We start from the raw sequence: 16,982 nt of genomic DNA, 5'->3' as shown, positions 1-16,982 counted from the left end.
CCCCCCCAAAAAAAAAGGCCTCAGCCCTCAGCTGATCTGGTGACAGCATAGGTCTCATCCAAATATCTTTTTGTTTACATCTTTAAATCTGTAATGTGTACTTTTAATGAAATAAATATGGTGAAATAAATAAACAAAGGTTCTCACCTTGACCTCTGACCTCACAGTGTCACATCTTTCTGCAGACATCTCATTAACAAGATTAAGGAGCTTTAAACAGCAGCTCACAGTGTGTGTGTGAAATTGTGTGTGTGTTAGTGTGTGTGAGTGTGTGTGTGAACCCCTGTGGTTTTTCCCTCCATGTGGGGACACTCAGGTCCTCACTTTGTTTTAGTTTTAGGTTTCAAGATGTTCAGAGACTCTGTGTGTGTGTAGGTGTGTGTGTGTGTGTGTGTGTGTGTGTGTGTGTGTGCGCGTGTGCATGGGTGTGTACTTGAGCAGTTGTGGTTTGTTGTCGTTGACCGGCAGCACAGTGACCCGAGCCGTCCCCTCCACCGTGTGGATGCCATCTGTCAGCCGCAGCAGCACGGTGTCCTCCAGGGTTTCTGTGTCATCGTGCACATACATGATCTTCATGCCTGCAGAGGTGGAGGAGGGGGAGCGTGGGTGGGGGAGCCAGGGATCAGAGAAAAAAACTAACTAACGTCAGAACCTTTTTCTCTGTTGTGAGTTTGTACAGAAGGCTGCTGCGTTCACAGAAGGTACTGACCCGGAACGGTTCCATTATTCTTTAACAATAAATGATGAGGTCTCATTTGAGATAACTAAAGGTGTTCAGTCAGGAACCTTGTTTTTATTGAGTGGAGCATATTTTTACTGTGTGGAACATGTACAATTAATAGTTGGCATCTAGAACTAACAGAACTGTTGATGCTATAGGGTCACTGTGTCTCAAACCTCCTCGAGGTTTCTAGAGTTCAGGAGCTTCGACACCCGATGGAAGAGTCTGTCTCACCCTGTCATTCTCCAGCAGAAGTCAGGAAGTTGGCTCTCAGGCACGTGGTCGTGTGATGAAAATACCACCATTTTGTTCTTGGAGCAGCTTCGTCCATCGCTTCTCGAAACATTGCCCGGGCTGAACTGTTTCTCACTGGGGTTTGCTCCAAGTGTTGTGTGATTGGTCAGAAGTTGTTGTGGGCATGTTTATGAGCTTTAATGGAGTCTTTTAGCTTCTATTGCTCCTCTGAGAAGCAACTGGAGGCTGAAAATAAAGCCGTCTTTACAACTGTTTCAGCAAAACAAAGACAGGAGAGAACCTGTCTTAACGCTGCAGGAGGAGGGAGTTCTGATCCGAGTGTCCTGTAGGCGACGAAAGGTGTGAGAAAACGAACATCTCACAACCACGTGACCGCAAACCGACTTCTTGGCATCTTATGGAGTATCCTAGAACCTTTATCTCACCCTGTCATACCTGCTGTACCCTGCAGGAGGTAATTTGGACTCAGTCTCACCTTGTTTTAGCTCCTGCAGGGTGAAGGTGGTGATGTAGAGGCTCCTCTGCAGTTGCTCAGTGTCCATCTCCTTGTATCGGCTCACCTCTGCTCCATAAATGCCATTAATCAATCTGCCATGGGCTGGCGGATGCTCCACTGTGAAAGTGAGGAGGTCTGAGGGGACGTCCAGGTCCAAGCCGTCCAGTATGGACAGAGTCAGTTCTGTCATCCCACCCTCCATGACCTGCAGGAGGACAGCAGGAGTCACTTCTCTGCCTCGGGGGTTTCTTCTCAAAGGTAAGTGTTTTCTGGCTGCAGAGAACAGTTCGTATAGGTAGGGGCCTAAAGTTATTGTTTTACATCTTTAAATCAAGTAAGAACTGGCTCAGAACTCTGGGGGTGTGGTCAGGACTCTGGGGGTGTGGTCAAGACTTTGTGGGTGTGGTCAGGACTTACGCTGAAGTTGGCAAGCAGCAGCGAAGGGGTCTCGTCATTGGTCGGGGTGATGATGATGTACAATGGAATGGGGGCGGAGCTATGCAGCCCGTCACTCACACTGATAGACAGCTGGTCTACAGTTGGCTCCATCCCTTTGTGCTCTGATTGGACGTAGTTGATGAAGCCGGAGGTCAGGTGGGCGAGGCTAAATATTTCTGACAAAATAAACTCTTAGGTCAGGTGATCATTAACAAACAAACATTCTTGTGTCTCTGTGAGGAACCAGAACCAAACTGACACCGACCGACCCGAACTCCAGCGTTGCTCTTCTCCGAACCCGGCGGCGGCAGCATGTTTTCCAGAAAGCCGTGAAGGGGAGGAGTCTCCAGGTGAAAGGTCAGCTCCTCGGGGGGGCTGTCTGGGTCTGAGGCTCCTAGAACCGCCCCACACAGACAGACGGAGGCTCCTTCATCCACCAGCAACATGGACTCACCTGGACACACCGAGGACACAGGGATGCCAGGTGAATAAAGGTGTAGTTCAGGATAAACAGAAGATGAAGAGCTGCCTGTTACTAAAAGAGAAGGTTTGATCCATCAGTTCAGATTATTCTGATTAATAGTAATTAGTCTCTGAAGGTAAAGAGAAGTGACAAAGATTGAGCTGTTTGGACACAATGATAAGACAAATGTTTGGTGGAGTAAAGGTGAGGCTTTCAGACCTAAGAACACTGAACCAACTGCCAAGCACGGTGGTGGTGGCATCATGCTATGGTACAAAGATGATGGAATAATAAAGGAGGAGGGCTGCCTCCAAAAGCTTTAACTTCACCTCAAATCAGCAGCTGGATGGTTGAAACTAGGACACGGCTGGTTCAACAGGACCATGATCCAAACACACATCAGAGCTGGTTTCTGATTGGATGACTCATCAGAGCTGGTTTCTGATTGGATGAATCAGGCTGACATTAAGCTTCTGGAATGATCTTCCCAAAGTCCAGACCTCAACCTGAATAAAAATCTGTGTCCGTGCAGGAAACCAACCAATTCTGCCAGGAAGAAGAGTCAAATATCAGCCAGAATTCTACCAGAAACAAAAAGCCCGAGGTCCAGGTGACCCTGGTTCAGGAACATTTTACCAGATGGTTTTGTGGGGGTGAATGGATATATTTGAACCAGTGTAAATGAGTAGAAATCCACAACAAATTCAAACTTCTGTATCCAATTCTTGCTTTAAATATGGTCTGAAAAATTGTTTTAATTTATCAACATTTTAATGTTAAAATCCTGAATATGAACAATTTTCAGATCAGTAAAACTGAAAGGAATCCAGCTAAAATTAATCCATCCATCATCATCCATCCATTGTAGGTCTCAGTGTTAATTAAGAATACTTCTGGATCTGGCTGATAAAACACTGTCTTCCTGCAGTAAAACCCAACACAAAGCTGGACTAATGCTTCTAAACTGCATCTTCATTCACAGATAATTAATTAGACTAAGATCCCCCCGTCTGCCAAACCCTGAGCAGCCCATAGGTGTTCAATGAATGTTGAGATATGCTGCAGGATTAGGAGGCCGTCATCCTGCTGCTGGTTAACGCCACTAATCCAGTCAGCGAGGAGGCGAAGGATGGATGCTCTTCCTTCCTCTTTTGTTTTGGAAAGACAGGTATTGTCTGCTGTCCACACACTGCTGTATCCCCCCCACGCCCACACACACAGTAGAGATTATCAGACACTCTGTAAAACCAGCAGACAAAAAGCAGATTTCACATAAACACATCAGCTGACTGACATGAAGACAAAAACACCATGTAAAATCACCCATAATGCAACAAGCAAACAAAGACACAGGAAGTTCTGCAGACAGAGTAAAAGCCAGTTACACTGAACAGAAAGTACTTTAGACCAAGTAAAACCCAAAAACTTGAACCCAGTTCCTCTCAGGTCCCCCTGCTTCAGAAGGTCCAGGTCCAGGCCCATCTGAAGTCTGCCAGGGATCCTGACGGGACCCTGCAGGCGTCTATCACAGCACAGCATGGTACCAACAGTGTTTTTGGTGACTGATCATTAACAAGCTCCTCCTGTGTGGCTGTGGGCTGATCCCTCACCTTTCTCATCATCATCCTCACCTCACGAGGAAAATTTTCCATGGCATTCCAGACTGAGGGCGACTGATGAATTACTTCTGTCAGTCTGCCCTAGGGCAGCTGTGGCTACGATGTAGCTGAGCATCATCAGTGTGTGAATGGATGAATGAATGATTGTAGTGTGAAGCACTTTGGAGTCCTTGGACTAGATAAAGTGCTATACAAGTGCAGGCCATTTACCTTTTACCATTTTAATGGCACCATCAGTTGTCACCTCATTGAGCTTCTTGTTGATGGTCTATAGTCCAGCCTTGGTCAAATCTACAATCTGGATCCTGAAGTCCTCTGACAGACCTCTGCTTTGACCCTTGGTTGGTTGGTTGGTTAGTTGGTTGGTTGACTGACTATTCTGAGAGTCCAGGGGCAAATAACCTGTCTAGGTTTTGTAGCAGGAGATCAAATCCTTATTTTTCTCATCTGAACATCTCAGTTGACATCAGAGTTAAACTGACTCTTAACAAGACCCTTGAGGGACTGAGGACAGGAACATAATTCAGGTTTTGTTCTTCTGTTCTGGACAATTGGAGTGATTTAATAAACCAGTTTGGTTTCCTGTTGGGTGTTTGATCATTGTGAGGCAGACTGACGGCACCGTTTGTTATGAACGATGACACTGGGTCATCAAGAACTCAACAGGCTCAACAGGAAATACTACAGTTAAGAAAAAATGTCTCAGAACTCACTTTAAAAATAAGTACAGGAAGTCCTTAAGGTTTAAAATAATGAAATAAGTTCTGAGGGATTTTTACACACACACACACAAGTTTGTATTTTTATCTTTATTATGATAGAAATACACACTTTCCATTCATTTCTGTAGCCTAACCCTGTCCCTAACCTAAACTCAGTTCACACTTTAACTTCTGAACTCTGACTGGGTTCACCAGGCTTTGTCTCCATAAAGACTACTGGTCTGACAAGCCGGTGATTATACCAGAAAAGGTTCTACAAAGATAACAAAACCAAGCTGCAGACACCAGGTTTAAAGAAAATCCAATCCTCTGAGCTGAACAAAGTGCTGCCTCCAAATATCAATACTTCAACAAAATTAAAATAAAAACCTGTTTTCTGCTCTGGGTGTCCTTACTTCATGCCTCCATGTGGGGGCGCTGAACACACGAAGGAAGGAAACCTGACAGGACATAAACCAGCAGAAGAACAGCAAGATAAAGTCAGATAAAAAGTAAGCTGCAGCTTGGAGAAGGTTCTGTTTCAGGTCCGACTGAACCCAGTTCATCTGAAGAATCTACCTCCTTCTCACAACCACATTACCCACAATGCAACACTCCTAAAGGGGAAGGCTCAGCTGGTAGAGTAACGGTTAAAAAAAAAAAAGATGCTGCCATTGGCTGGAACCAGGTGTCAATCACAATCTGAGGATGACTCATTAGAGCTGATCAGACAGAACCAGAACCAGAACCCAACCTACCCAGAGTGACGGAGGGAACCTGGTTGTTGACAGGAAGAATTGTGACGTTCAGGTCGTAAACAGGAAGTGTGCCGTGGAGAGGAACGGGCGGGGCATCTCCATGGCAACAGCTATCCGTCCCTCCTGCCTCGCCATCAGAGATGATGAAGGTGACGGTGTCGACCACGGGGTTTGGACCAATCTCTGCACCTGAACACACAGAGCATGCTGTGTTCAGGGACGTCACATTGAAAAGACTGCAGCAGATTTCTCCCACACAACCTGAACACAGCCTGGACTCACCTGAGTGGATGTAGTAGACGTGACCCTGCAGCAGGTCCTGTTGGGAGAACTTGTCCACCATCAGTCCAGATCTCTGCAGCTCCCCTCTGCCGGGACTTCGGGCCAACATGTAGGTCAGTCTGGAGTCGTCGCTGTCTCGGTCTGTGGCTGACAGGTAATCCACCGTCACCTGGACCCGCCCCCCCTCGTCACAGCTCAGCTGGGCCCGCAGACCGCCACCCAGCCGGGGAGGCTCATCGTTCACCAGCAGGACCTAAGGACACAGGGGACATTTCAGGAACCGATCAGGACTCTGAGCAACCAGAGGGAGCTCATTTCAGCAGCAAATATCTGCAAATTTCAGTATATGATGTTTTTTATGAGTACGAACTGAAAATATATTATTTCTCTAAACAACACATTTTTAAAAATTAAACCTCTGCGTGTTGGACATAAAGAAAAATCTTTGTTCTTGCAGATTCACAAACATTAAACTACACTTTTACAGGTGAAAATCTTTGTTTACTTTTTAAAAATAAACTTATAGCTTTTAATAAATATGAATATCTGGAGGACTGATAGCCAGACAGCTTTCCAATGTTCTCAGGTCAAAGGTCACAAAGACTTTTCAAAGGTTAAATGAATTGTTAGGATCCCTCTAACAGGTCAAAGCTCCAACTCTGAACAGACAGGTGATACTCGATGATGTCACAATTCACCTGAATCTGCAGCACAACGTCGGCAGAGTTCAGACCATCCAGCACCTTCAGACCCACCTCATCCTCAGTGGTCTCAGAGTCATCGTGGACGTACCTGCCACACAGGAAGGAACGCAGGAAGAGGCACGAGGACACAGTGAAGACAACGATAAAACAAAAGGTCCAACAGGCAGGACAAAAAGAATGGAGGACAGAGAGAAACATCCGATGATCTCACCTGAGCCGCAGTCCTCTCAGGTCCGACAGCATGAACTCGTCTCCCTGCAGCAGAACCTTGCCCTGCAGCTCCAAACGACCATGACGGGCTGCACTCTGTACCTTCACCCTCAGCACCTCCTCAGGACTGTCCCGATCCTGAACCAGGAAGTGTTCCTCTGTCACAAAGGCTTCTCCACCTTCCTCCACTCGCAGCAGATTGGTGAAAGCCTGAGGAGTACATGGACGGTAGTTACAGTCCATCAGACCAGCAACGTTTCTTCCACGCTGATCATAGACTCAGGCAGGTTGACCTCTGACCTCAGGGGCCTGGTTGTCCACAGGGGTAACGGTGATGTTGAAGAGCAGGCCAGAGACAGTTCCCCCGGTGTGGTCACTGACAGAGAAGACAAACTGAACAAACAGAGGGTCGGGTCCAATGTCCTCCACGGGAGGCATGAAGGCCACTTTCATGTGGGTCACTGCGTGCTGTGGGGACAGAGGAGGGGGGCACCGTCATCACCGAAACCAGAAGGTCCACACAAACAAGGAGGTCCACCCAGATCAGAAGGTTCACTGAGACCAGAAGGTCCACCCAGACCAGAAGGTTCACTGAGACCAGAAGGTCCACACAGACCAGAAGGTCCACTGAGACCAGAAGGTCCACTGAGACCAGAAGGTCCACTGAGACCAAAAGGGTTGAGGGAGAACTAACAAAGGAAAACTAAACAGACTTTATTCTCCTAAGAAGGTCCTGGACCGAGTGAAACCAGCCACCTGCAGGATGACCTGTTCCTCAGGATGTTCTGAATATATCGGGTGGTTCTGCACACCTGAGTGAAGGACTTTAACACCGGAACCATGTGGTCCTTCTTCATGGCGCTGGTGCTGTCAGTGTAGAACAGACGTCCTGCGTCCATCAGTCTGAAATGAAACAGAAACAAACAAACAAGACTCATTTTCAGTTCTGAGTTTCTCCTTCTTCTCTCATGGATCCATCCTGGACCCGGCCTGGACCCATCTGGTTCTGTACCCAGGATTCAGTGGGCTGAAGCAGGACTGTGTGATGACGAAGGTCAGGTCAGCGTCTGGGTTCTCTCTGTCTGTGAAGTGCAGCTGGTTCTGTGTGACGTAGACCACCTCCGTCTCCTTCACAGTCAGAGACCGGACTGTGCCAGGAACCTCCACCGGCAGCTGGTCCTTCACCGGGAAAACATGGACCACCACCATCTAAAGACAGAGAGGACAGGAAGTCTCAGAGATGACAAAAACATCACTTCCTCCTGCTCAGAGCTGTTAGTCAAACATACGTATGTCTGTGAGAGATTGGGTGGCTGGTGGCTGTCAGACAGCGTGAAGTCAAAGGAGTCCTCGAACGCCTCATCTCCTGAGTGCTGGTAGAAAATCAGACCCTGGATCAGGTCCTTCTGCAGGAAGCTGTCCACTGGTATAGCTGAGGGGACAGCAAACAGGCGATCAGAGAGCGGGGCATACAACACTGAAAAGTTTATTTGCTTAAAAAAAAAAGAAATGTTCTGACCGGTCGGTAAATAAATCAGGGAACCAACCAGGAAGAATGAGGACAGTGTCTCCAGATGTCTTACAGACACATTCAGGACGGTGAAATCTGTTTTTCATGTCTGAATAATCTTTCTCTCTCTAAAATAATGGACTTTAGGTAGTTTGGAAATGACCTTTGACCCTTCTCAGATTGATGGGCAGCAGCAGCTGCTTCTCTGAGGTCATTGCTGATGTCTTTCTGCCCTGGCGTTGTGTTAACACACACCTGTATGCTAACCCTAACCATAACTGACTCAGTTTGAGCTCTGAAATGCTCCACCCACAGCCTCACCTGTCCTGTCGGCGGAGCTCTTCCTGACCAGCTGCCCAGCCTGGGGGGCGGAGACTGTCTGGTACAGGATGTGGTCGTCACTGGAGTCCAGGTCAGAGGCCAGCAGCATGTAGTCCTGGAGCCGCACGGCCCCGCCCTCCTGCACCTCCACCGCCACGTTGTTGATGAGGAACGGTGGGGAGTCGTCCTTCGGCAGGATGTTGATGGGGAACTTGTGTCGGATGCTGTGGCGGCCGTCGCTGACGCGGAAAACAATGTGGTCACGGGTGGAGTCGCTGTCGGAGTGGTGATAAACGACCACGCCCTCCTTCAGGTCCTTCACACGAAACATGAAGGCCTTCCCACCTGGAGGCAGCAAAGAAGCTTCAGTTTCTCCAAAACCTCATGAGATCTTTCAGAAAGCTTACCTGAACAGGTGAGGGGAGGGGCTTAACTTCACTTTAGGAATTTAACTTTTGACCATTTCTGTCATTTTAAAAGTATTGATTCCATTATTCTGAAATAATTCAATAATAAAAGATTAATAAATTCATAAGGAACAAATAAACTAAAACACTTCCTGTCTGACATGAAACAGGAATAAAATCAGTTCCTTTAATCCAAAACTGAACTGCAAACATAAAAAACAATCTTGGTTTGGTTTCTCTAACTCTCTCTACAGATTAAAAAATATCACAGAACTCTAAATTTATTTTAAAATCCCCTTCACCTGAGAAAAACTATTTCCTACATTTGAAATGGTAAAAACGGAGAAAAGTTTTAACAAACAACAAACCTTCTGAGTAATAAATACAAGATTCAGGTTTATGCATCTAACCCCAACTTTTTTCCTCCTTCAAGCTTCAGATTTGTTTGTTGTCAGTTAGTGAAACAAAGACGATCATTGCTGCAACATTTCAAATGTTTCCATCAAAGAGAACATTTATTTCCATCAGTGACTGCTGGAACTCATCTTACATGTTGCAGCTGAACTTTAATACATTTTTATGTGATCCTTGATGATTTCAGCTCCTGACATTTCTAATAATTTAATGAAATAAATGTCGTCTGCAGTGGGAGCAGTTTGTTTGTCTCCTGCTAGCCTGAACATGAAAACTTGTTTGTCCCACATGAAGTGAACGTCTCTTCTGTCCATCTGTCAGCAACACGCCAACATGTTCTGTTGTTGGTGGATGCTTTCCAGACAAAACTTCACACTTTGATTCAATTACTGTCTGCAGCACGTGCACGCTCTTCCTGCCATTGTCACTTGGAAATAACAGGTTTATGTTGGCGCCTGGAGGCACGGCTCAGTTCGGCTCGGCTTGTGCTGAGAACACCGGTGGGTAAAACGTGGCGTCTTTCCCGGCGGCCGCCCGGCTGCCAGGACGGGGACTTCCTGCCTCCGTGAGAGTGCCAGAAAGACAGAAGGCCAAGGTCAGCAGACAGATTGAGAGACGAGCGGTCGCAAGCCCGAACCTCATTAACGACGGTACCAAGGGGAACCGGCTCGCAGTCCAAGTGATGGAAACAACTTGGTAATTGGGCCCAAAGGTGTCGCTGGGCAACAGGCCCATAAAGAAGGAAACGGGCCACGCTGTGAGTGTGTGTGGGACAGGCAGCAGTCCATTTGGCTGAAGGCATTGGACTGAGCATGCAGTGACTGTCCCAAGTCTCCTCTCCGAGGGTCAGTTCGATCCTCTGAGACACAGCATCCTGCAGGACGCACCACCTCCAACGGATGAGCCAAACCTGATGAGAGCAGCCGATGAAGACAAGTCCACGTCCAGGAGGACGAGAAGGAATAACAAAAACCTGCTGAGTGGAATGAAAGTTTCAACAAACATCCAACTAATTTACTGTCCTGATAGAAGCAGTTTACTGCAGGTTTTTACTGTTTACTGTTTGTTGAGAAGCAAAGAGTTTTCTGATGAATATTCTGCTTCAGCGTGTTGAGCTAATGTTACACAATGACATATTCAGGTTGTTACAGTCAGAGTGTTACAGACGGACGTTACAGATAAGGTGCTACAGTCGGGGTATTACGTTCAGGGTGTTACGTTCAGGGTGTTACAGATGATAAATTTCAGATCTGGTCAAAAAGTTAGATCCATTGTAATTATTAGTTATTTATTCAACCTTGTTTGAGGTTATCACAGGTCAACATGGCAGTAGAACAGAAGGTCGGGTTTAGTGAAATCCAGCCACACTCAGCGTCCTGTAATCGAAGTAGAAGTTCTGACTAGAAGTTCTGCTGTTTTATTAATGTTTATCAGTGTTTTCTGGTGGATACAAAAAAGTAAATATGCCAAAAAATAAAATGTAAAATCTGACTTTATGATGAGAGCTGACTCATAACAACATCATCCTCCTGTCCTCATCTCTATCTCCATCAAACCCAGTTTGAACGAGAAAAGAACCTCCAGTTACTTAAAGGCTGCTGCTGCAAGGAATTCTGGGACAGAATCCTAAAGGCTGGGCAAAGAAAGTTCTGTGGTGGATCCAAACTGATGGTAAAAGCTTCAAAACCAGAAACATTTATTCTAAATGTCCCATTTTTACAAATCTGGGTCACTTCCACACAGAAGTGAACCAACAGAACGGAACCACAAAGCGTTTGGATCGGCTCAGACTCTGGATCTTTATGTTTTAACCATCAGCCAAAAACAGCAGTCAGAAAAGGTTACCCCCCACCTCCACCTCCCCGGGGCTCCTGCCACCCAACCCCACCCCCTCCCCACTCCCGGCTGGTAAAAACCTGTTTGGGGACAGGGCATCTGCTCCGTGTGCACGGCGCCATGAAATGGCAGCAGTGGCTCCAATCTGCTGCTCACCACCGCCGCTCAGGCAGAGAGGCCGGCCTGACGGTGCGGCGGGCTGGAAGGGACAGATGAGGACGAGGGGGACGGCGGCGGCCCCTGGCGAAGTGGCCCCGGCCCCGTTTTACACCTGATTAGGAAACACATGAAGCAACAGCAGACATATGCTTCCGGAGCCACATGGAGAGCAAACGGAGGAAAAAGGGCGGAAAACAACCAGGACAGTTTCAGGGAATTCCTGCTGAATACCAGAACCGGACTGAAGGAGGAGGAAGAGGAGGAGGAGGAGGAGCATTCTTCATCCAGGAGGTGTGTTGACATAAAACTAAGACTGATTCAAATGTTCTTGACATTCATGAGGAACATGTGGGGAACTGTTCTGTTCTGCGTCAAATGAACCAACTACAGAACGAACAAACATGATGTTTTGATTTAATTATAGCTTTTTACATTAAAATAAAATACTATAATTATTACAAATTATTTGTTTTACTGAAAGAATTCAGACAAATTTTATACGAGAAATCAATAAAACCATTTTGTTGATATTTAAATAAATTAAGGTAAATGGTAAACCTAAGGTTGACGAACTTTCCTGATTTATTCTGTAAATATTTCCAGGCTGAGGAGTAATGAAGATTTCCCAGCTGTCATTGAACGCAGCACTACAGCAGGAAGTGTGTTAGGATGGAATAATCAGTCAGAACCTGATGACCTTTGACCCCTCACCTCTGACACTGAGCCGTCCATGCAGAGGTCCGTCTACAGCGACCAGGTAAACAGCATCAATGTTGTCGTTGTCAACAATCTGCAGCTCCTGCCATGTGATTGGTCGAGACTGACCCTCCAGCAGGTTCAGACCTAAAACACACGAAGCGTTTGGATTTCAACGGAAATCACAGCAGCGCATTTTCAAGTTGCTTCGAGAGTTCCAAACCAAACATACCCATGTTCCAGGAGACTCTGGGTGCGTTTGTTTCTGACACCCTGATGGAGAGGTGGACCAGGATAGGCAGGCTGGTCAGAAAGGATCTGTCTATTACCTGGAACTCCACCTGATGGGATGTGAACAGGATGTAATAAAAGTTTGACTGTAATCAGAACTCAAATGCTTTCATAGTGACTCAGCTATAAAAAACGAAACAAAAACACAAAAATTAAACTTCAAAATCAAACACAGGTTCTGATATTGCTTGATCTGTCTCAATGGTAATGACGGTGATGCAGTAACTGAGATCTGGGAAACAAAAACACCATTACCACGGAGACAGAAGAACAAACCAGAGACTGTTACTATGGAGACAGAAGGACAAAACGGAGACCGTTACCAAGAAGACAGAAGGACAAAACGGAGACTGTTCCCAAGGAGACAGAAGGACAAAACAGAGATTGTTACCATGGAGACAGAAGGACAAAATGGAGACTGTTACCAAGGAGACAGAAGGACAAAACAGAGATTGTTACCATGGAGACAGAAGGACAAAATGGAGACTGTTACCAAGGAGACAGAAGGACAAAACAGAGATTGTTACCATGGAGACAGAAGGACAAAATGGAGACTGTTACCATGGAGACAGAAGGACAAAACATATTGTTACCATGGAGACATAAGTTCTGACAAACAAACCACCGTTAGCTGTGATCTCAATCACTGGTCCAGGTCATTAAACTTGATCCCTGATCCTGAGCCTGGATGGTTTGAACTAACTGGTTCCCATGGTACCTGGTAGTTCCTACGGTGGTTCTGGCTGCTGTTGGGGGGCTGATAGGCCACCTTCATGTGGTTCAGGTCCAGCCAGGTGAAGGACTGGACAGGTTTTGTGTGGTCTTCCAGGTGGGTGATGAATCCCTCTGCGGGTGGGACGGTCACGTTGAACACCAGCTGGTCCTGCGGCGTCTCTTGGTCGTTGGCGTCCAGGGCATCAGTGGTCAGGGGGGTCAGGATGAACTGGTCCACCTCCAGTATGAACGAAGCCATGAAGTTGGCCCGGGGGGGCTGGTTCTGCATGGCACCGTGAATCAGAACTGGCAGCCACACCGCCTCAGACTGGCAGACAGACAGCAGCAGGAAAATCAGCTTTTCTTTCTTGCTTGTGTAAAAAGCACAAGATAAGAACACAAAGCGTGTGGAAACTAACACGTCTGCTGAGGAAGTGAAGAAACACTTGTGGACCTAAGCTGACGACTCTGTGGAGGAAGTGCTAACAAGTGTGATATAAGGATGTTTAGATCCTTTAAACTCATCAGAACCTCTGGTTCTATGATAAGTTGGACAGGACCTCCTGACTGTCAACTAACACACCTCGATCCCACCTCGACCACCTCCAGAACCAGCTCAGATCAGTTTTATACAACACCTTCCAGTCCACAGCCTGAGCTGTGGGTCAGATTGGATCAGAACCACATCATTCCTTCTGTACCTGCAGCAGGGTCCTGGTGGTCTCCTCCCTCAGCTCTACCCTGATGGGGATGAAGTCCACCTGTGGGGATGGAGGACTAAGGTGCTGATATTTCAGACCCAAGCTCAGGAAGTCCTGGCAGCTGGTTTTCAGAAAGTGGACCTCTGTGGTGTCATGAAGACATGGTTTGTTCCCAGGACAGAACCCTGCCGCCTGTCTGCCTGTCAGAGACCAGAAGAGACCAGACTCAGTTTTATACTCAGTTCTGTATTTTGGTTGAGTGAATGTACAGGTTATCTGTTATCCAGAGTCTGGAGGACCAAAACCTGTTGCTATGGTAACCTGTAGTTTTATGTCCCCATGCGACACACCTTTCCTCTGCAGGTTGTCCTCTCGGACCAGCCGACCAGCGGCGGGGATGTTAGTGTCGCTGCTCATCAGCCTAACAGTGCAGACCAGGTCTCCCAGAGTCCTGATGGTCAGAACGGAGCTGTCAATGGCGTTGGACAAACCAAAAAACTGAGGAACCACCAGTGGTGTGCTGCCCAGCTCCACCACACGAGACCCTGAGTCCATCACCTGAACCTTGAGGGCCACCGTCTCCACCAGCGTGTCTGAGGACTTCAACCTGAGGTCAGGTACAAAACAGGATGTCACACTTTGGAGTGAGAACCATAGGAACAACAGAGACTTACAGAGACCCACAGAAACAGGAGTCATCAGGTGTGTGTGTGTGTATGTGAAAAAGGTGAAACCAGTCAGGAACCTGAGCAGGTCTCTCACCTGTAGACTCTCAACATAACCAAGTCTTGGTCCAGTAGAGGACTGCCATTGTGGACATATTGAACCTCATCAGACAGGAACCTGCAGTCAAACATCTGCAGAACAGAAACTGAATTAAGGCCACTGAACCTCTTCCTGTCCTCTCACCTGTCTGAGGTGCTCTCACCTGTGGAGTCAACCTCCCGACTCTCTGGGTCACCGGCTCGTTTTTTGCCACCTCCACCTTACAGTCGGTGTCTGGATCTACGCTGATGTTCAGGTCTGACTTTGTGATAAAGACTGATTGACCTCTGAGGACCTGCACACCTGGGTTCACCAGAACCAGAGACCGGCTGCAGACGGTCATCACCAGGAAGAGCAGGAGAGATGGCCCGATGGCAACCATGCTGCTCATTGACCTCGTTCCACAGTTTCAGCTAAGAATCTTTATTTAAAGATAATAGAGAAGACTTTAGTCTTCCTCAGATTCAACATCCTCATTTTTCTGAGTCGCAGGAAGAACCAACAAACATCTCAGTTCAGGCTGAGGAACATCTCACTGCCAAGCATTAAGGTGTACCAGCATCAATCCTGAAGGTCCACCAGCATCAGTCCTGAAGGTCCACCAGCATCAGTCCTGAAGGTCCACCAGCATCAGTCCTGAAGGTCCACCAGCATCAGTCCTGAAGGTCCACCAGCATCAGTCTTGAAGGTCCACCAGCATCAATCCTGAAGGTCTACCAGCATCAATCCTGAAGGTCCACCAGCATCAATCATAAAACAGTTCTTCTCTGCTGAGAAGCTCCTGAGAATGAGAATAAACAGATCATGTGACTTTAAACATTTTCAGATTTAGTAAATGTAAAAATCAGGCTTCAGTTGAACCTGCTGAAGCTGCGGATTTAAATCTGACAACAAACTGTTCTGGTTTTTCTAACCTTAAAGTTTTTACTTTCTAATGTACTCATGACGCCTCCAGTTTCAAGTCAAACGTCCCGGTTCCTCGCAGAACCCTCAATGGTTCCTGCAGGAACCAGGCAACCTTTGATGGTTCCCGGAGGAACCAGAGCTGAGATGTTTCTGTTTTAAACTGAACTTCCAAAGAAGAATGAAGAACCTGCAGCACAGTCAGTGAACCTACCAGTCTCTCTGTGTTTAAAGTTCCTACAGTCAGTGAACCTACCAGCCTCTCTGTGTTTAAAGTTCCCACAGTCAGTGAACCTACCAGCCTCTCTGTGTTTAAAGTTCCTACAGTCAGTGAACCTACCAGCCTCTCTGTGTTTAAAGTTCCTACAGTCAGTGAATCTACCAGCCTCTCTGTGTTAAAAGTTTTTTAGTTAAAAAGCAAAAAGTAAAAAGGATCTGATTTCAGGAGAATCTGAACCGACCTGCAGCAGCTGCAGATCCTTTTCTCCTCCGTTTCCTTCAGCTTCTGCTCGCACTCAGAGGACAAAGAATCCGGTAAAAGTCAGGCTTCCTGCAGAGCTTCTTCTGAAATGTCTGCTTTCTAACTCAGAGGCAGAGGGAGGGGACAGTCTGAGACAGGAAGTGGTCTGACAGAGTCCAGGACTGAGTTTTACAGCCTCATCTGTCTGGGTGTCCGTGACTTTGATCTTTACAAAGTCTCGTCCTCGTCTCTGTTAGCTCAACATTTTGCCCACAGGCGTTAACAACAAACAGCTAGACCGTCCCCTCAGGCATGATGGAGGGGGGACTGTCTTTGTCCTAGGACTGCAGTCTGAGTTAGTCTGAGTATTATTTACTACACTTCCCAGCATTCCTTTGTTTGTCCTCCTGGTTTGTTTAAATAAAGGTAAACTTTGGGTTTACATTTCATGATGTCCAGTGACTGTGTCCTGGATCTGCCTCAGACCTGGGGTGGGGGTCTTCCCTGAGATCAGACCCTCTGAGAACATGATCAGACCACAAAGACCGAATGTTTCTGAAAAAAACATTTCAAGACAGTTCAGGGACTCACTTAGACCATGGACCATCCTCGGGTCTGCAGGTCCACCGTTGTTTCTTCAAAAACTGCTGGTGGGAGTCTACAGGTCCTGTTCAGAGTCTTTATGTCTGCTGTCCTCATCAGGGGACCAATGACTCCCCCGGCTCTATGCAGCAGAACCTTTTTAACTGTTTAACAGCTGAACTCAACAGGAAGTAGTTGTTGTAACAGGAAGTGAGCTTCAGGTGGTAAATCCATCTGTCCATCTGCTGCTCATGTCTTCTCTGAGTCCAAACAGTCCTCTGTGATCTGAGAACCAAATCATAGATCTAAGCTGCAGCAAAAAAAAAAAAAAATACAACATTTAGGTCCTGCAAAAAAAAAAAAAAAAAATGATAAGAAGGAGATTAAATCTGAACTGATCCCTTTTCTGGTCTTCAATTCCCTGCTGTGGTCCCCTGTGTATCTGCTGTGGTCCTCTCTGTCTCTCCTGTGGCCCCTGTGTCTCGGCTGTGTCCCTCTGTGTCTCTGCAGTGGCCCCTGTGTCTCTGCTAAGGTCCCCTGTGTCTCTGCTGTGGTCCCTGTATCTCTGCTAAGGTC

At 46.9% G+C, this 16,982-nt stretch overlaps 1 protein-coding gene across 4 annotated transcripts in view; it reads right to left on the bottom strand.

The window, feature by feature from the left end:
* frem1b (Fras1 related extracellular matrix 1b) overlaps positions 1-16,735 on the bottom strand; it is a 26,443-nt gene extending 9,708 nt beyond the window's left edge. The window contains exons 1-22 of one of the 4 annotated variants that reach the window (XM_025009648.2): positions 15,826-16,290; positions 15,018-15,242; positions 14,625-14,882; positions 14,459-14,553; positions 14,047-14,303; positions 13,697-13,896; positions 13,000-13,323; positions 12,223-12,331; positions 12,006-12,137; positions 8,479-8,823; positions 7,937-8,079; positions 7,660-7,856; positions 7,460-7,550; positions 6,948-7,115; positions 6,649-6,857; positions 6,432-6,525; positions 5,734-5,986; positions 5,452-5,640; positions 2,176-2,364; positions 1,890-2,086; positions 1,452-1,677; positions 434-578 (exon numbers count right to left, since the gene is read on the bottom strand). In XM_025009648.2, coding sequence (XP_024865416.1) covers positions 434-578; positions 1,452-1,677; positions 1,890-2,086; positions 2,176-2,364; positions 5,452-5,640; positions 5,734-5,986; positions 6,432-6,525; positions 6,649-6,857; positions 6,948-7,115; positions 7,460-7,550; positions 7,660-7,856; positions 7,937-8,079; positions 8,479-8,823; positions 12,006-12,137; positions 12,223-12,331; positions 13,000-13,323; positions 13,697-13,896; positions 14,047-14,303; positions 14,459-14,553; positions 14,625-14,852 — 3,791 coding nt within the window. In that variant the 5' untranslated portion in view covers positions 14,853-14,882; positions 15,018-15,242; positions 15,826-16,290. Of the gene's footprint in view, positions 1-433; positions 579-1,451; positions 1,678-1,889; positions 2,087-2,175; positions 2,365-5,451; positions 5,641-5,733; positions 5,987-6,431; positions 6,526-6,648; positions 6,858-6,947; positions 7,116-7,459; positions 7,551-7,659; positions 7,857-7,936; positions 8,080-8,478; positions 8,824-12,005; positions 12,138-12,222; positions 12,332-12,999; positions 13,324-13,696; positions 13,897-14,046; positions 14,304-14,458; positions 14,554-14,624; positions 15,243-15,825; positions 16,291-16,415 lie in introns of those variants that run through there. The other 3 variants (XM_017432592.3, XM_037981297.1, XM_025009649.2) reach the window with 3 other exon arrangements.
* Between the last annotated feature and the right edge of the window lie 247 nt (positions 16,736-16,982).

Source organism: Kryptolebias marmoratus, linkage group LG18 (assembly GCF_001649575.2).
Source record: "Kryptolebias marmoratus isolate JLee-2015 linkage group LG18, ASM164957v2, whole genome shotgun sequence".
NCBI lineage: Eukaryota > Metazoa > Chordata > Actinopteri > Cyprinodontiformes > Rivulidae > Kryptolebias > Kryptolebias marmoratus.
The sequence above is the reverse complement of the archived record's forward strand: the minus strand, read 5'-3'. Positions and strand labels throughout refer to the sequence as shown.